This window comes from Halichoerus grypus, chromosome X (genome assembly GCF_964656455.1).
Source record: "Halichoerus grypus chromosome X, mHalGry1.hap1.1, whole genome shotgun sequence".
Classification (NCBI taxonomy): Eukaryota; Metazoa; Chordata; class Mammalia; order Carnivora; family Phocidae; genus Halichoerus; species Halichoerus grypus.
The window spans coordinates 40,766,690-40,787,437 of NC_135727.1; the positions used below are offsets into that span (position 1 = coordinate 40,766,690).

At 37.9% G+C, this 20,748-nt stretch overlaps 1 protein-coding gene and 1 pseudogene across 1 annotated transcript in view; one reads left to right on the top strand and one right to left on the bottom strand.

Moving 5' to 3' along the window:
* The window catches only part of DNAAF6 (dynein axonemal assembly factor 6), a 29,983-nt gene extending 9,235 nt beyond the window's left edge, over positions 1-20,748 (bottom strand). The window contains exons 1-4 of the mRNA XM_036094034.2: positions 20,596-20,748; positions 16,908-16,980; positions 14,383-14,488; positions 11,410-11,506 (exon numbers count right to left, since the gene is read on the bottom strand). Of these exons, the coding sequence (XP_035949927.1) occupies positions 11,410-11,506; positions 14,383-14,488; positions 16,908-16,980; positions 20,596-20,748 (429 nt within the window). The remainder of the gene's footprint in view (positions 1-11,409; positions 11,507-14,382; positions 14,489-16,907; positions 16,981-20,595) is intronic.
* Positions 15,024-15,147, top strand: LOC118536831 (U4 spliceosomal RNA; annotated as a pseudogene).

The following is a 20,748-nucleotide window of genomic DNA, read 5'->3' on the forward strand; positions in this document are numbered from 1 at the left end:
AAGAGATTTATATGACAAGATGGTTCCTGAAGAGATAATATTCCTATAATCTGTAAATGATATACAGGCTCCCCCGTTCCTCAGACAAGTGTCCGTGATCATATTATAAGATGCTGGAAAATTGAAATGAAAAGGCCAAATGGCGAATGTTCCACAGAGGTCATCCATTCTATGTTTCCTCTTGAGCTGTCACTTCCTGACAACCAGAACGGAAGAATAAATGAAATATACCTTATATGTAACTTGGCCAGTCTATGTATGCTATTTACTGAAACTCTATTGATGCTCAAGATATACAGAAGGGTTTGGGCTGAAAATTTAAAAGATATTCTTATTTATGGATTCAGGATATTATAAAAATATTTTTTATTTGACAGAAATACAGGAACCATCTCCAATATATTTGATTCTTAGCAAAGAAGTTAAGACTATTTGAGTTTCAATTTGAAACTTAATGTTAGGAAATTTTGATTAACAGAAAAAGTTTGGGTAGGTCTCATTCCGAATTGCTTCGGTAGTTTAACTTCCCATTGTTTAACTATGGAAACCCACATTTAACTCTGGAGATATTTTTCACATTGCAGCCATCTAAGTATTTTATAAAAATTCTCATGAGTAATAATGATCTATAGGAAAATGAAAAAAATTAAAGGTGATGTTTCCCTACTTTGAAATAATATATTTACCTCTGAAGAATAAAAATATAGAGGTATATGTTCTCCAAAACCAGGACAAAAAACCAATAGATACATTTTTAAATTAATGGATAAATTTTCTATGATGTTACCACTTTGGGGTTTTTAAATTTTATTTATTTATTTGAGAGAGAGCACAAGCAGGGGGAGGGGCAGAGGAAGAAGCAGACTCCCCACTGAGCAGGGAGCTGGACGTGAGGCTCAATCCCAAAACCCTGGGATCATGACCTGAGCTGAAGGCAGACTCTCAACTGACTGAGCCACCCAGGAACCCCTGATGTTACCACTTTGAAACATCGCAGTACTATAGTGTCATGCCTGTCTTATGAGATCATGGAAGCATAGTACCTCTTCTCTCACAGGAATCAAGGGTAAGCGCAGCTCATTTTGGAATAAGAAGACTCATCTATAGGACCTCCATGTCTCTATTGGCCCCCACAATCACCCCCAAACACTCATAGCCTCAGTACCACTAGCTGTCTGGAGACTACCAGAACAAAATCCACTATACTTTTATCACTATTTGTCAAGAACACAAGGAGCCTCAGACTCCCAAGTCCTTGCTTATCACCTAACAATTACCATCGAGATCTCCATATCCTCTATTTTGTTTCCATTTCCTACCCCTCACCAACTCATGAAACCCTTCCATAGTTCCTCTGGAACACACAGTCCATCACCCTTTATCTCTTCAGCCTCTGAATATTCCTTTCAATTTCTTGAAATCTGGATCTCCCCTGATCACACTGCTTCCCTAGTCTTCTCAGTGGATGCCTGTTTTTTTTTTTTTTCTCCCATTGCATTTATATCCCTGGGCCTGCCCCTTTCCTCTAGCTTTTAAAAATGAATCTCAGGTCTTCACACTATACCATCAAATACCCTCCTTGTTGGAATCATCTACCAATTCCTTAAAACGTTTTAAGGAGGAAGTAATCAAAAGGGTAAAATACTGCTGGGTGGTCATCCTATCTTTAATAATAATAATAATTCTTTGTTCTCTATTGATATTTCTAACATTAAATTTCTGTCTTCAGTGTTTGATTTATATATCCACTTAGATAACCTTTCCAACCTCCTAGCCTCACTTTCTCATGTCCTTCAAGTCTTTGCACAAATATTTCCTTCTCAGTGATGCCTTCCCTGACTATACTATTTAAAATTGCAGCTATGGGGCACCTGGCTGGCTCAGTCAGTAGAGCATGTGACTCTTGATCTTGGGGTCATGAGTTCAAGCCTTACATTAGGCATGGAGCCTACTTTAAAAAATTGCAGCTACTAAGGCCAGGGTGGCTAGAACATAATGAACAGGGAAGAAAATGTGGTGTCAAATGAAACTGAAAAAGTAGGTAGGCATCAGATCATATAAGGCCTCATAGGTCAAGATAAGGAGTCTGGATTTTGTTCCAAGTGCTGTAGGAAGCCACTAAAGGTTCTGAACAAAGAAGTGATGTGATCTGATTTACTTTAAAAAAGGATCTCTCTGGACACTGTGGAAAGGCTGCAAGGAAGTAATTGTTGAAGGAGGGAGAAGAGAGAGGAGGGACTCATAATGGTCCAGGTGAAAGATGATGGTGGTTTGGAACATGATGGTAGTTGTGGTGGTAATGAAAATTAGATGGATTTAGAATATATTTTGAAAGTAGAGCCAAAAAGACTTGCTGATGCTATAAAGAGGAACGAGAGATGATTTAGGTGTTTAGTTTGTGCAGTTGGGTGAATGTTCTTGCCATTTCCTGAGATGATGAAGGTCAATGAAAAAGAGGTTTGGGGAAGACAATTAAGAGTTCTGTTTTGGGCATGTTAGGCTTGGATTGTCTATTAAAGTGAGAGATGTCAAGTAAGCAGTTGGTTATATGAATCTGAAGCTTCTGGGAGAGGCCAAGACTAGAGAAATAGTATTTAAAGCCATCGGACTGTATGGAAAGAGAATAGAGAAAAAAGAGACATAGGTTTTTTTCAGAGACCTAGAGAACTCGAGGCGGGAGAGGAAAAACCGGTGATTTGGGGCCAAAGGAGATGAGGAGATGCCCAGTGATTCTGGAGGAAAACCAGAAGAGAGAGGAGTCATTATAGTAAAGAGAAACACATGTTTTAAGAAGGAAGAAGTAATCAAAAAGGTAGAATACTGCTGGGTGGTCCATCCTCATATCTCCAACCCCTTTTTTTCTAATTTTGTGCAGGACAACTGTTTGTTTTTAGGATTGTCCCTCTTATTGCAGGATTTAGAGCATCTCTGGCCCCTAAGTATTAAAAGCCAATAACATCCTATAACCAAAAATGCCTCCACCCATTTCTAAAAGTCCTCTGGGGGCCCAGACCATGACTACTTTTTTACTATTTGTTCATTCACTCTAGTGACACACATTAAGCATTCAATAAATATTACTTAAGCAAATGAAGGGATATTTGTTATCAACTGAAAAGCATTCTGAATTCTCTTTTATCCTAAAAAATACCCCTAAATCTTGCCTCCTCCTCCTCTCCTCCCCTTCATTGTCAAACTTCCTCAGAGAATGATCTACATTTGCTGCCTTCTCTTCCTCACTTCTTGTTCACTTCTTGGCTTTCTTCAATCTGGTGTTAGCACCTACCACACCACTGAAGCTGCTGTCTTCCAAAGGTCACCAAAGACTTCTTAACTGACGAATCTAAAAATTCCTTCTGCACCCCAATCCTGGTTTACCCTTCTATAGCAGCAGATACTGTTATGGCTTTCTCCCATCTCTGAATATCTTTCTCAGCTCCTCTTCCCTTATCTGCCCCTCAAATACTGGCATTTTCCTAGGGTCAATCTGTTCCTGCTCGCAAGGATTCAGAAGTTTCTGCCTGTACTCGTTCAAGGATTCTGGACCATGTGATTCAGATATTTTAATGAAACCTCCTCAAAATGGTATCATCAAAATCTAAAGTTGCTGATTTTTTTTTTTTACCAAGTAATATGGATAAGACACTTTTCACTCTTATTTCATACCTGACCCTAAGCCCATCTCAAACTCTGCCCCCATCTCTCTCTCTCTCCCCCGCCCACACGCATTCTGCATCTATCTCTCATTATGGGAGGACTTGTATTTTCAACTCTACTAATTTTGGTACTATTTAAAATTTTAAATACATCTAACTTTCATAATCACAAATGTATTAAATCTATACAATTAGATTAGCTTTGAAGGAGGTATTCTTCCTCTCACCATCATTATGAAAGAATGTTATGATATTAACTATAAATGTATGTATATTACTGAGAGAACTATTAGAAATTGAATTTGAAGGTTTACTGTGCTGCCTGGAGCTGATAATAAGGAATTGTATTACAGCTCAAATACCCTTCTCCCTGACACACAGTCTGATAGGTAACCAATCAAATAAGGTTAGCATAATCAGAAAGCCTGCAAAAAAGGTGTCCATCCTCTAGAATTTATATGGAAAAGAGAATCTATTCCATTATCAAGCAGCCAAACCCATTTGTTCATTAAAGGTCAATGAATAGGACTGATTTAACCTTAAGAGAGAAAACAGGACTTGAGAAGCAGACCATTCAAGAAACAAGTGAGTTCTCAGAAGATAGGGAGACACTTTGCTCAGAATGAGGGATAGCCCTGTCTGAGATGAGAATGATAAACATGTGACTTCTGGTTGTGTCTGTCAGATAGTGACTGACTCCCATCCCATCCCTGACTCTCACCCTATTCTCAGTGAGATTTAGAGATGGAGTGAGGCTCAGATCCCAGTGAAGAGGTGATGATGAAAGAGAAACAGGCTTAATGCCTTGCTTTATAGGTCACATCAGAATGTCCCCTTATCAATACAGATGCATTAAAGGAGAAGAACCAAAATATTAAGAAGCCATTGCAGCTCAAAAAGAATATCAAGCTATGTGCAGGCTGCTTTTCCCCTCCTCTAGAACAAACGATGGGTCACTTGGCAGAATATCAATAACCCTAGTCCCATTCACTTTTAGATTTTAGAGATAATCTGCTGTTCAAAACGAATGGGAGAAAATGGGAATCCACGGACCTACTTCCCCATTGCACCCATCCCCCTTCCCGCCACAAATAGTCCTATGAAGAAGACAGGCTATCTTCCTACATATCTTTGATACCTGAAGTTCCTTTTTCCATGCCCCCCAACTGGCACCCAAAAGGTCAGGTACTTTGGTCAGCCCTATTTCTCAGGAGTAGGCAAGTTCCTATTTTTTCCCACCTTGTTTCTATGACAGCTTTTTGGCTTCCCCCATCGTCATTGTTTTTATCTCTAAAGCCATGACACAGTCTCAACCTCACTCCATTGATCCAATTCCTCTTGGTTTTCAATACCTGGCTTGGAACTGGAGTGAGAATTTCTGATGCCTCTGTTTGAACGCTGCCTCTGAATATTGACCCTGTCCCAAGGGCTATGTATTCTGTCCTCAGTCCCGTTTCTGCAAGCTTCCTAGTGTCCCTCTCAACAACCCCCCCAAGCATACAGGTGCTACCTAAAATCAGTTCTACATCATTCTAAGCCTGATGCAAAGCCAGCACTCAGTGGTAGTATATTCTAATCCCTCAGAGAGCAAACACCAATTCTGAAAATCAACATCTCCAGTCCCTGTCTTTGAGTTCTGCATGGATTTATATTTCTAACAGCCTACTGGATGCTTCCAACAAGATTTCTTGCAGGCAGTTCAAACTCAATATAACCAAAACTTATTATTTTTCTCTTAGAACTTTGTCTTCTTTTGCATTTCTTACCTGATATCCCCATACCACAAACAAAACCACCCTTGGTTTACTCTTATTCCAGAAGTAATAGATGGTAATTGTTAAAAAAAAAGGGGGGGGGCGGAACTCAGACGAGGAAAAAGAAATAGAAACCATTTCTAAGACTATCATCCAGAGACAAACCACTTTACATTCCCATATCTTGATTAATGTCATCACCATTTACCCAGTCACCCAAGCTAGAACTCTTGACTCCTGTTTCTTCCTTACATATCCCATTTGAGAACTTTCTAAATCCTATCAGTATTACCTCTGAAATGTCTACTTTGTTCTCTATCCCCTCTGCCACACTCCAGGTTCCTACCTCTCTTACCTGAATTAGTGCAATTGTCTCTTAACTGGTTTTTGCCTACCACCAATCTCCCTAACTCACACTCATCTCCTACCATCATCTCTGCCAATTTCTCCACCATAATCTGCCACTAGAGTTGTTCTGAAATATACACCTAATTGTTTAACTCACCTGCTTGAAGACATTTTGTAACTCTAATTCCCACAAAAGTCCACAGCTCATGGTGTCTTAGTCAGCTGGCGCTGCCATAACAAAATACTACAGACTGGAATCGGAGCATGCCAAACATGCCAGTATGGTTGGTTTCTGGTGAAAGCTCTCTTCTTGGCTTGCAGAAAGCTGTCTTCTTATTGTGTGCTCACATGGTCCAGAGAGAGAGCAAGCAGAGCAAGCTCTCTGGCATCTTTGTATCAAGGCACTAATATCATCATGTAGCCCCTACCCTTGTGACTTCATCTAAACCTAATTACCTCCCAAAGGTTCCATCTCCAAATACCATTACAATGGAGGTTAGAGCTTCAACATATGAACCTTGAGGGGGACACAATTCAATCCATAGCACATGGTGTGGCATTCAAGGGCTTTTACAACTAGCTCTAAGCTCCTTATTTTGTTTTCTTTTATTGCTCCATGTGCATTCTGGGGCTCCAAGAACATCACAAATAGTTTTCAAAACACATCATGTACTTTAATAGCACTAGGCCTTTGCTGATGCCATTGTTTATTCTGCTCAGACAGATTTTCCACCCTGACAAACTACCATGTACTTCAAATGTCCAGGCCAGATGCCACCTGTATTGTGAAGTCTGCTTGGACTACTTCTTTGCACCAGATCACTTTATACACACTTCTATCAAATTCACATTGTTTGGGTTCAAATCATAGTTCTACCAGATTCTGAGTGTGTGAACTTAATGCAAGTCACTTAACTTCTTTGTGCTTCAGCAACCTCCTCTGTAAAGTGAAAATAATAGCACCTATTTCATAGGGTTGATGTGGGGATTAATGATTTACCCTGTGCAAAGTTCTCAGAGAAATGCCTGGCACATAGTAAGCAGTCTATAAATTATTTGCTATTATTATTATTATATCATTTTAAGTGAAAACGAGCAGGATAAAAACCTTTATCCATAGACTGTAAATGTAGGAAAATGGCTCCGCTATGGCACTCTAGTAACCCTGCACTATCTACACTGGCCACATAGGCAAGGCCCAACTGCAGCCTGCCCCAAGTCTTGGCAGAACATCCTGTGATCCTCCTAGAATATGGGAAGATACAGTCTTGTGAGGAGTTGCCTCAAGGCTGTTTCTTATCTGTCTTTCTACCTTGTGGGAGGCTCCTTATCTTGCAGGAGGCTACCATGAGGCAGTTTCTCACCCTCCTCCCTGGTTCCAATAAGGCATAAGAGCTTTCTACCTCCCTCCTCTTGGGTATGGATGCCGGCTATAAAACAGTCCAGCTACAATCTAGAGTTGGCTCTTTAGCAACAGAGTGCCCCATTGCTCATGTCACCTGTCATCTGGTCCCTTTAGTTCGATGTTGTCCTCTGGGGCAAAGGGACATGCGGAGCTGACACCATGCTGATCTAGCTTATCCTGCCTGTGTAAGTAAGAATTTTTATCCATTTGGGTTCACTGTCTCCTTATTGGATAGATCTGTGGAAGTCTGTGCTGCTTATAGACTGATCTCTTGATAGTAAGCTCCTCGTGAGAAAGAGAAACATCTCTATTTTGTTCAACACTGTATACCAAGTATCTGGCCTATAGTAAGTGCTCAATAAGTATTTGTTGAATTAAAAAAATATAGCAAACAGTGGTAGATATGTATTCAAGGATATATAGTCAAGGATATATATCAAACCCTTTATAGTGGGATCCTTGTGGGGAGGGATGGAAAGTATAGAGAACAAGAGAGAAAATAAAAAATAGTAAAATCAAATAAAGTAAAATAGAACAAGACAGAGGCATTAAACTCATGAGGTTTAAAGAAAAACATACATGTTACCTAGGAGGAAAAAGCCCACTAGCTATCTTGTTATTCTTCCATTAATTTATATGAGTATTTGATACCTTACAAGCTTGACCTTATTTTCTCAACCGTAATACAAGGAGAAAAGGCTAGATAAGCATCTTTCAAACCGTGTTCCAAAGAGCCCCAGTTTTTCTCCTAGGAGCTGCCTCATGGGTGATCGTACCCTTTTAACCAAGGCATTGGTGCTTGTATGTGTTCTATATGTTGGGCTTTCTCATAGAATTTTGTTTGAAGAAAATGGTTGGCAGCTAAAGACAAAACAAAACAAACCAGCAAACCACTGACCAAGCTGTAGCTCTAAAATGTACATCATGATGATTATAGTTACTAATACCATATTGAATACTGGGAATCTGCTGAGAGAGTAGATTTCAAGGGCTCTCAACACACACACACACACACACACACACACACACACACACACAATGGTAAGTATGTGAGGAGAGGATATGTTAATTAGCTTGACTGCAGTAATCATTTCACTATGTATATGTGTATCAAACCATCATGTTGTACACTTTAAATATACACAATTTTTACTTAAAACATAAAATGCCTAATTATAGATTAAGGCCAGGGAAGCTTGGTAGCTACAAACTCGGAGGGGTGCAGCAGGCAGAATTTAGATAATGAAGCTCTTTGGCTTGACGTTAGAAGGAAAGAATGGAAGGTTTGCTGAAGACATGCATAATCGTAACTGAGAATTTTGTTTAGGACAATTGCTTTAAGACTCATGAATCCTGCTTTCTTATTTGGAGTCTGGGGAGGGTAAAGGAAAGGGTGGTCCTGGTGAATTTTTAAACCCCAAATCACTCCTTGTACTTAAACAGATTGTTCGTGCTACTATCTTCCTCAGCTTAAACAGAGGTTTTCTTAAAGTCTCTGTGTTGGATTGTTACATATAGACCAGGTCCAGCCCCCAAATCACAAATTTAGCCAGTTCTGGGGTGTAATTCCCCCCACATTTTAGTGTTTCTGATACTGAGATGCATCATGCAATCAATGTGAACATTTAATGGGGTAGCACACCTATTTTTCCTTTGTTATTAAATAAATGGCAATTTGATGATGTCTTAGATCTGAGAAAATGCCATATTATCAACAGCAATAGTAAGCTTATAAATTTGAGCAAGAAATAATTGAGATGTGGTCAACAACCTCTTTAGTCTGAATCTTACCAGTGGGGTTAAGCAATGATGGTGGATATCATCATTAATATGCCTACAAGATAAAATTCAAGCTACAGATCAGGGATTGTTTTTCTTTTTTGAGAGTTGGCTTACCAATACACCACTATTCACAACTATTCTTTCTTCTTCTTATGCTCACACTTTACTCAAACAGGCCAGGCTATTTCATGCCTGGATACCTCCCCAAGTGCTTTACCTCTGCTTGGAATGCTCTTCTTGGAATGTTGTCTACTGGAAAAGTCCTGTCTACCCAGTGTTGATCCCTTTCTGCTTTATGACACCATATATGTCACACATATATGCCTCTAAGTATGTACTTACCATACTGAATTGCAATGATCTGTTACGCGTCCACCTCCTTTACTGTAAATTCCTTGAGGGTGATGACTGTATCTTACTTATCTTTGTATCCCTAGTACTTAGAACCGTGTCTGGTATGTAATAGTACTCACTGAGTATTTAAAAATTGAATATATGCACTATTCCTTATGTTCCACATATGAGTGAAATCATATGATAACTGTCTTTCTCTGATTGACTTATTTCACTTAGCATAATAACCTCCAGCTCCATCCATGTCGATGTAAATGGTAGATATAGTGCAGAAGACAATAGGGGAAGGGAGGGAAAACTGAAGGGGAAGAAATCGGAGAGGGAGACAAACCATATGAGACTCTTGACTCCAGGAAATAAACTGAGGGTTGTGGAAAGTGAGGTGGGTGGGGGGATGGGGTAACTCGATGATGGGCAATAAGGAGGGCATGTGATGTGATGAGCACTGGGTGTTATACGCAACTAATGAATCGTTGGACACTACATCAAAAACTAATGATGTACTATACCTTGGCTAATTGAATTAAGAAAACTGAATATATGAAGAAAAAGCAAGAGAAAAAGAACAGTATACATGAGGCGAAGTGCCATAGCACCAACAAATATTTCACGCAGCTTCTATTCCATGCCTTATCCAAACCCTCTAAACTCCTGGTAGACTGTCAACACTGAGTTTAACTGTTATTAAGAAGCTGATTTCAGGGGCGCCTGGGTGGCTCAGTTGGTTAAGCGACTGCCTTCGGCTCAGGTCATGATCCTGGAGTCCTGGGATCGAGTCCCGCATCGGGCTCCCTGCTCAGCAGGGAGTCTGCTTCTCCCTCTGACCCTCCTCCCTCTCATGCTCTCTGTCTCTCATTCTCTCTCTCTCAAATAAATAAATAAAATCTTAAAAAAAAAAAAAAAAGCTGATTTCATTTATGTGAGTTCTGTCTCCCCAATCAATTAGAAGTTGATTAAAAGGAGGGATCAAGTCTTCTTCAGCATATACGTGTTGAGTTTTACATAAATTGTATACTCCTACCCTGAGGTACAATTTGGTTTCCAAGAGTCTTCATTCAGGACACCTTTATTATTAATACTAGTAGCACTTTACAGGAGAGAGATAGAAAGGCTCACAACAGTTATTTACTTAGGACCCAGAATTTCTCCAGAGTTTACAGCAATCCTCAATACTAGACATCAAAAATGTTATTTTACAGTTATTTAAAAAAGAAGAATTGGGATGTTACTGGTAAAACCCTGGAAGCTAATTACTTCAAAATCACTTGAAACCTTAACTCATTAGAGTTTGAAAAATCTCCTGAGGTACTTAAGCTCACTATTCCCATTATGTTACTTGATTCAATTGAACGCCTTAGATTTTGCTAATAAAAGAAAACCTGAAGTTCATGCAAAAGAGAGATTCCATTTATCATTTGCTTAAGGAAAAAAGATTAAGCATCTCCAATGGGCACCTCAGTACTCCATACTGTAGAGTGTTGTGAGAGAAGGAGGGGAAAAGATAGATGCATAGCCGCTGATCTCAGGAAAAGAATTCACACCAGAATTACTAGTGTATGCTGCCAAAACAAGTTATATCCTACCTTCTTGGTTAGGCCCAGACTTTTCAACAGGATCATTCTGAGGCTCAAATAAGCAGAGGTAAGGGGATCTCATTGATCTCATTGGTATTACATAGAAATAGTGTCATTCTGATAAAGGAGCCAAGATAACATTTTAGATGTCTTTTAGAGTTTTAAATCAGAAGTTCAGATCCAAAAATTAAGAAAAAATCCCTTTTAAAATTGCACAATGTAAGCTGAGTTGTTAGAAGAAATACAGATATAAGAGATAAGAGAGATTCAGGGAAGGGCAGTTTTCATAGGACTAGAAATAGTGTATTATGTCCTATGATTCTATTACGTTTATTTGTAAATCTTATCCACATGTGTAAATTTAGTTTGTTTTGTACGTGTTAACCAATTTTAAACTGTCAATCCCATTATTCCCTTAGTACCTAAAACATAGCAACCACTACTTTTAAAGAGTTTACTGCTTTGCCTATGGTATTATGTATACAACAGTCAGTCAATGTAGCCATAATGGTCATAGGGAAGATGGAGAGGCTCACCACTAGATCTTCACAACATGCGGTTGAAGAGTCTTTTCTCGAAAATCCCAGGAATATATCCTCAGTTCCCACCTGCTGTTTGAATACTATCTCATACCTGAAAAAAAAGTCAATGATACAGAGACTCAAAAGAAAGCAATTTTCTGTCCCAGAGTAAAAAAACAAAAAACAAAACAAAACAAAAAAAACTACAAACTTATGAGGACATGCTATTACAAAAAATAAAAAGACTAAATAAAGTGTTGACAGTTTCTTCAGGCAATTAGCAGAACATAAAGGAATAGAAGTCTAGAAAATTCAGTCAAAAATACCTAACACTAAAAAATACATATATACCTAACACCGTAAAGCAGGATTTGTATTGTATCTACTTCTTTTTGAAAAACTAAGCTTAATTGTTTTAGTATACAAATAAAATGGATTGAGGGAACTTCTAGTAAGATTAAAAGTAGAAGAAAAAAAGGTCTTTTTTCATGGAAAACGATGGCTCAGAAAAATTGTAGGCCCATAACCCAGGGTTTGGTGGATAGATAGAAATCCTCATCTGTTAAATTTAAGCCACAGAGTAGAGTTAGAAAATCCAGGTGTAGTTCTGTTTCTGTCATTAACTGTGTGCCCCTGGTTAAATCACAAACTTGTGGGGTTCTCTGCTTCCAGATTTGTACAATTTATGGGATAGGGGTAGGTTTGAACTCAGTGATCTCTACAATATTTTTTCTAGGTGTAAAAGTCTATAATAGAAACACTGGTAATGCGGTCAGCACAACTACATTGTAGTATTTAGAATCTAGGCCTACAGAATTCTTACTCCGATGAAAGATTTTCCTGGTATTTCACCTCATACACGACAATTCACAAATCTTTCTTTGCCCCCAAATTTGGGTCCCTAGGGATAGAGTCATTTATAGAAAGAAGCACCCAGCCATAATGTACCCTATCTTTTTGGATGCAATGAAGTGAGCAAACATTTACAAATGATCTTTCCCATTTAATTCTCCCCTAATGAAGAAATGGTAAATCTCTGGATAGGAAGACTAAAGGACTACCTTGAACTTCTGACCGCTTGCAAATAGGAATGCCCAAGAATGAAAAAGGGATTTCTCTGAGTTTGAACAGGACTAACAATAAGTAGCTATTTGATATGGGGCGCTTTTTTCTTAATGGACTATAACATTTACCTGATATTTACAAAGGTGAAGCCAGGTTAAAGCAAAACAGAAATGTATCGATCCATATGCCCATGACTCCCTAATGGATTTGCTCTAACTGCTGCTCTTCTCCCCATCTCCAGATGCAATTTTCCAACTGCCTACTATATACATTTGCCTGGATGTCCCAAAGGCACCTCAGAGTCCACACATCCAAAACCAAACTCACTGCTTTCCCTCTACCTTCATTCCCAATCATAGTTAATGGCCTCACCATTCACCTGCTCACCCAAGTCGGTACCCTCAGCATCATTTCTGAGGCTTTTCTCTCATTCATTATATCTAATCTAATAACATATATTCCTTTAAGAATCTCTCTAATAAAGGCCCTCATACTTCTCCCCAAGGCCAGTGACTTAGCTCAGGCCCTTATTACTTTTTATTTGATCACTTGTGATTCTTTTTTTGTGAGCTGCCTATCCTCTTTTTTTCCCAATTTCCTCTTTATCCACTGGGACATTTTAAAATGTACTTGCATAAGATAGAAAATAAAGATTAAAAAAATCTTATAGGGTAATTTTCTTCATATCCTGACTGGAGTTCTTATTCATTTAAAACTTTCATGGATGTTCTTTCTACAGAACATCAAACATCAGGATGAGAAGTGAACATTTACTCAAATTTGGAACTTTGGATGTTTGACATTCATTAGACAATATGACAAATGAGTGGCTTACTTCTTACCTTTCATATGGATGTGTGGGCACTGTATAAACATAACCTGAGATTTACTCTCTTCATTTTTAAGGTACACACAGAAATGTTTTAAAATTCCCTTTGATCTTTTTTATGAGGTTTATGGGTTTTTTTTTTTTTTTTGACATTGTTTATTTGAAAGCTGGATACATTTTTCCAATTAATTATCTGCAGTCTCCCACTACTTCTGTTTTCAGAACCAATGTAGGGGATAGAAACATATGGTTGTTTTGGACACAATTTTATAGTCAGAATTAGATAAGTTGTCAGATCACTTACCATAGAAGTCTTCAAGAATTTATAAAGTACCTTATAATTTAGTAAGTACTGCTTTGGTTTTTCAAGCTATTCTAAATACTCAATCAAGATTTTATTTTAGAATACATATATTTAAAGCTTAGTGTATTTAACCATTAATTTCAATTATGAATGTGAACACACTTTCAGTTCCTTGAAACTGTGGGCGATTTATTTCATCAGTGAAGGGCTGTTCATGATAATAATCCTAAATTTCATATTTACAATTCATATTCCTAATTCCTATTGAAAAAGCTACAAAGTGAGACTTCAAGCCTGCTTGCAAAATATATTAAACATAATCCTAAAATAACTAGTAAATAGGTCCAGGTAATAATAGATAATTTGAGAGAGAACGCAGGCTTTTACCACAATTGTGGGACATTGAGTAATTAAAAGCAGGTCTTTGATACATAAATATGGTATAATAATTTAGCTTGTATGAATGCTTGTAACTTAATGGGTTGTTTTCTTTCCCAGTGTTAGTTCCACATTAAACAACTAGCCAACATTAAATTTAAATTTGTAATGGAAATGACTGTATTTTTCAGTTTTTGTTTGATAATAACTGAAAGTAAGGTGTTATGTCTCATTATTTGTTTCTGCTCCAGAAGGAAAAAATAATAATAAATTGCACATGCCTTCTGTGTGTCACTGTAGTTTTCTCTTTTATGTGGTAGAAGTTACTTTATGAATCTTGTCAAAAATAGAACGGTATCAGATGACACATCTACCTTAAGCCCAAACACATTCCTGGCGTCATCTGACTTACTCTGGTATTTCTCTAACATCCCACATGTCCTCATGCTCTCCTCCCTCTGGAACCTCTTCTGGATTCCAGATATCCTTGCCGTTTTCATCACTGCTTTGAGGGATGTCTGTGGAGAAAGGGAAGATAAAGCTGAGGCTGTTGTCTGTTCTTCACGCTCAGTTTGGGATCATCGAAGTAAAGCATTTTCTATTTGTAATCACTAGCTTGTGTTTTGGTCCAAACAAGCTAAATTAGTAAAAACACAGAATTCTTGAATCAATCCACAACCAATACATTGTAAAATTATAATAACAGTTGTAGAAAATGTGGAAACAACATATAAGCAAAAAGAAGAAAACAAAATCATCTATAATCCAACTACTCAGAGATAATCAATGATAGCATTCTGGTCTGTATCTTTCCAGCCTCTGTGTGTGTGTACATATATAACGTATAATATAGACTCCATATGTGAAAGAGCATTTGATATGAAACATATATAATATATATATGCAAAGAAATATTACACATTTTTTTCAGAAACATCAATAGGATCATATGTAAAACATTTATGTGAAAGAACCAATCAAACATACAATCACTCTGATTTGGGGAGTCAGTGTCTTATCTTGCTTTGTGTATTACTATCTAAAAGCTCTTTGAGCTTTGTGCAGTGGCAGTATCATAGCCGATGAGGTTTATCCGAGGCGTGATTATTGCTAATTAAAAACTCTTTGATACCTTTGCCATGAAAGCATGACATAATTCTTAAAAAATATCAGTTAAAGAAACTGAAAACAGTGGATAGAATGATCATTTTTAAAATTTTTAAAAAAGATTTTATTTATTTATTTGACAGAGAGAGATTGAGAGAGAGAGCACAAGGGGGGAGCTGCAGGCAGAAGCCGAGGGAGAAGCAAACTCCCCACTGAGCAGGGAGCCCGATGCAGGACTCGATCCCAGGACCCTGAGATCATGACCTGAGCTGAAGGCAGACACTTAACCCACTGATCCACTCAGGTGCCCCAATGATCATTTTTTAAAAGATTTTATTTATTTATTTTGACAGAGAGACAGAGAAAGGGAACACAAGCAGGGGGTAGTGGGAGAGGGAGAAGCAGGCTTCCCGCCGAGCAGGGAGCCCAATGTGGGACTCGATCCCAGGACCCTGGGATCATGACCTGAGCCGAAGGCAGACGCTCAACGACTGAGCTACCCAGGCACTCCCTGATCATTTTTTTAATCCAGTATTTTCCTCATGTAGAAGTGAGCCTCAAAGAAAATCTCTATCACTTGTCCTTTATGTAGGACTGAGCATGTACCCGGGTTTCTATATGTCATCTTTAAATATTTAAAAGCAAATGAGACATGCAAAAGCCCAGCTTACATTTGTTCCAACATTAGGTGCAGAACATTATTTCGAGTTCTCCTTTTAAGCATCCCCAGAAATGCACCTGATTACCAGGTTTTAAATACTGCCAACTCTTTTGTAATTATCTGCTTCTGTCTAGCATGGACTTTGTAAAGCCTAATTACAGATTTATATAAAATAGTTTGCATATGACTCACTGTTCTCAGAATTTAGAGGATATTAGCCATACACTATCAGAAATTCAGGCAGCATAGAAACACGTCAAAATTTGAACTAGCCTTCCAATATCTCTTGAATAAGGCAAAGAGACTCTTGAGTATGTAGAGTATAATAACTGAAATTTTAAAATCATCCCCTCAGACCTCATTTTAGCCATTATTTTAAACATTTTTCCAGATAAAATCTTTTACAATCAGCTAAACTGATGAAAGAACTTCACTTCCTTTCCCTGTCCACCCTCTGGTAACTGTCATCACAACAGAATTAGAGCCTTCTATATTTTTGAAGACGTGTAAAATGTTCAACTCTGTGAAAATGTATAGGCCAAATTGCTGGGAAAACATACCCCCCCCAAATATTTATTCTAGTTTATTGGACCTGTGACTATTTACATCGCCTCACGGGCTTTAATTTATAAGCATTTTGATGTAAGATAAAATTGTGTAATTTGTTTTATTGTGTTCTCCAAAAGACTATTAGCTCGATGGGGACAGAGACCTTTCTGTTTTGATCTTCATCATAGCTCCAGAGATGCTCATACTACCTGGTACATAACAGGCTCTCAATAAATATTTGTTGCACGAATTCTGTGAAATTGCCAGAATATAGCAGGGTAGAAAGTGAAGAAACTAAGCATCTTGGTAACTAGACCTTAAATAATAAAAAAGTTATTTAACCACACATGACTTTCTTGGTTTTACATCTCAGGAAATATACCAAAAAATGAATGTGAATAATTCAAGGCAAGTTAATTTCCATTAATATAAAAATGACTTACCTATAACAGTAGAGTAAAAACAGCATCTTTATATGTATGTGGCTGTTCATCATTTCCACAATTATTTGAGTTCATCTTTAACAAATCCTAGTGTTAGTATTACTCTCCTTATAATTTTGTTTCCAAAGAAAGATTATACTGATTATATTGATCTATATGCTTTGTTAAATAACTTACCTTGGAACTCTTTTGTTGTTAGTGGTCCAATATTGCTAGGAGCCATGGCTCCAAGAACAGATGAACAATTTGGCTGGGAGAGAAAAAGTCCAACATTCTGTAATTACTACTTGTGTAACTTACATGACCAGTAATACTTTAAATTTGATAAGCTTTCCATCTAAAATTTCATAGAGCTTCTCATTTAATTAATCATTGTCGTTATACAACAGAGAGACAGATGCCAAGTATTACTTAGAATGTGTTTTCCTTTTCCTTTCAAAAAGTATTTAGTTTAATAGACCCGAAGGCAGAACTGATCTTTGATCAGACTAAATCCCCAGTTCCAGCCCAGTGAATGTGTATCCCTGCGGACAGGGGAATGAACCGCATTCATCTCTTTGAAGGTCAGAACCAAGTATTAGTATAAGAGCATCGACACTTTTGGGTTTTGGCAGTGTCTTGTCAGAGTTAGGTGAGGGATGGAAAAGGATGGGAAAGTTTTATAGAAACAAAAACAAACCACAAAATAGGGTCTCAAGTATTTAGATATCAAAGGACTCATTCGAAACTCCTGATAACCGATTTTACTTCTTTCCACTGGGGGCCTAAAACACTTCCTTGTCACACCACCTCATGACACTGAACTAATGGATTTAAACAGCAACCCTAAATTAATAGTGTCAAATATATGCTGAACCACTTCAGTCATCATGCAAGTTCATTTTGCCATCCTCTGTGCAAGCAAACACACCCCCACAGGACTGCCCTTCTATTCAGTACAAGAACAATTTTCCTTTTTTCAACTGAGTATAATCATATTACACCATCAGAATAGTGGCAACCACCTCATTGGTCCCTCTCAGGGTCTTTTGATATCTCAAGAAAATCCCAATATTTTCCTAAATGTTCTTGCTGATGCCAGACTCTGAAGCTCCAACTTACTCCATTGCTGGCAGTCAAAACATTCTTCTCTCCTTGGATCCTGGCAAACTAGCACATCTAGCTCTCTTTTCTCAGGCCCCTGCCCAGATCTCCCAAGACTTCAGGCATGTACAAGAGTTACAATGTCCTATTTGGGCAAAAGGAATAGTGTCTGTCCTTGAAAGCCGGTGGAAAACCTCACCTGTGTCTTTATTATGCTAAACTATTCCAACAGCTATAAATCAGAAATTAATCTGTAACATCTCAACAGTTTCTAAGACAGTAACCATTCCTTTCCAAAAGGTGTTTCAAAAGTGCTATGTCTGCAGTTAAGGTGTTACAGACATTTTTATGTGAAAGTCCCAAGACGGTATTCTGTATGTTTTTTTTGTTTGTTTGTTTTAATCTCTAAAGTCATATAAACTTGTAGTGCTTTTCTTAAATTATTAATCACCAGAATACTAATAGTTAATCAGGGCAAAGCATTTCTTGGAACACGAGGGCCTCTTGTTTTGTTGAGTGATTCCTTCCACGGAAAATTAAAATCCATAACTTGAACATTCCTGACAAAAATTGGTATGCTCTCTATGGACAGTGATGATTGGGTCAGCACATCACAACAGAAGGGGAGTCTCAGTTTATTAACTTAATGAAAATAAATGATTAAAAACAAAAATTTCAAGTGGAATGATGAACCAGGATAATAAAAATATTAAAAACCATATTGCAAATGTTTTCCATGAGAATATCATTTCAGCCTTTACCATGGATCAAAATCCCATTATCTGAGAAATTTATCGTTGCAGTTCATGCCACCTTGCAATAGTAAGAGAGTTAGAACAACTTGGTTACAATGTCTGTGGAGTGGTGAACCTTATTTCCCACAGGTCTTAAGATCCCCTTGTGAGTTTAAAAAAACACTCTCTTCCCAATCTTCCAGACTCTTAGCAATTCATGGTGGGGATGGTGTAAATAAGCCAACGTGTATGCAGCAGTTCTAATGCTGTTTTCAGAGAGAATATTTTCAAAAACACATCACTCTTGTAATCATTCCACAGTTCCCAAGATTAATACATGTTAAAAAATGAAAAGCTGTTTCTCTCCTGGAAAATTTAAGAGTTCATTAGAAACATTAATTATTCTCCCACTGTTCTGATACTCAATTCTATATCCTCTAATGATATCTGTACTGCAGTGTCTGAATGTCCAATTACCTCAAAATTGCTTATAACCCAGATATACAGAATCATACATTATTACAGTAATTTTCCTCTATGAATTGTACAATTTGGTAAAATGATCCTTGTCTCTCTATTCTCATAATCACTCATCTTTCTCCTAGAATCACCTCTAGATGCAAATAAAGATCTCCATACATAAACGTCAAAGGGAACAGGCTTTGTAACCAGGGTAAATCTTTTATCTCTGAATCTGTCCCAGTTACAAGGTCCACTTCCCTTTCTTCAAGATTGCTGTTTCTCAAATACGTAATATGCTTTTTGTATACGACATAACCTTACCCTTCCCAGGATGTATCCTTCTATTTCAGCTTAATGTAGCAAAAATGAACTTGCCTTCCCAACTTCATTGGTACCTTGCTCCTAAATTTTTCTCCAGTGTCCTGTGTGTTGTGTATATTCAATGCTATTATTAATGTCCTGATTTTTGTTTGGCCTCTACTAACTTTTCCCTGACTAACACTTCTTGGATCCTGGCTCCAAGCTGATTCAGTTTCCATCTAAAAATTTTATTTCCATTGCACGTCTGCCTTGATGCAGTGCCTTCTACCTAAACTCTTCCTGGAGGGTGGAAGTTCCATCCAGTGTTGATCGGAGCCACTGAATTTGCTGCCTATTCAGATTACATTTGTTTTTCCACACAAGGGCAGAAAAGAATTTTGGGGGAGGAGCAAACTGATATGCATGCTCACTGGAGATGGTTTATTCATGGCAAATTCGTCATAATAACAACTTCACTAAGATAATGTGAAGCAAATTGACATATTCTGCTACTGTGTGAGATTTCTGGCCCAAATTTTGTTTGCCTTCATGTAGGCAGTCTGACAGCCGAGGTTTGCTGATACCTAAGGAGCAGGAGAATGGAGAGCAGGGGGTTACGTAGAAGTATTTTGATTATTCTGGGAATATCGGCAGTGACAGAGGCCAGTTCATGGAACTTTCCTACCCAAAATGAAGCCCATCTTGCTGCTGCAAGCCTCCCTGGGGTTACCTGCCCTGATCCCAAATGCTATCCGACAAATTAGATTCCACAGCTCTGTGTGAGCATGTACCCGGAAGTCAATTTTAGTAAGCTAAAGGTAGTTTGTCCCATTATCTGGCTCAAATTATTCTCTGTTCTGTTTTCATGTGTAGACAAATTTTAAACAATTAAGGGAACTGGTTGGTGGGGGCCTAATAAACACTGTCTAGTGGAAATTATTTGTTTTATAGAAATACTGTCTAGGCTTAAAAATCCAAGCTACCACTCTGCAATGGTTGTCAAGCATTCTTTGGCCATAAATATAAATGACAAACATTTTGAAATGTGGCTATTGCTACCATAGTTACAGAACTATTTTCCTATTCAGTGTTCAGGTAGTTTAGAAAAAATATAATTATGTTTGCCTGAAATGTACTAGAGGTTATACTCTCATGCATAATGAGTCCTGCAACCTCCTGTTGGATGACACAGCCCTGCTCCCACAGCAAGGTTGGAACGAGTTGTTCAAATAGAGTTTCACAACTTAGCGTGAATAGAACTAATTCATCTGTAAGTATACGACCACCTGTTCAGGCTCAAAATCATCCTCTTCTTCAGGATAAAGTAGCTCAGAGAGGGCTTGCAGAGTTGAAACTGAAGAAAGGGTTTCAATTTCCAGATTTTCATGTCTTAGATTTTCGGTTTCCATATTTCCAGTATCTGCATTTTCAGATTCCAT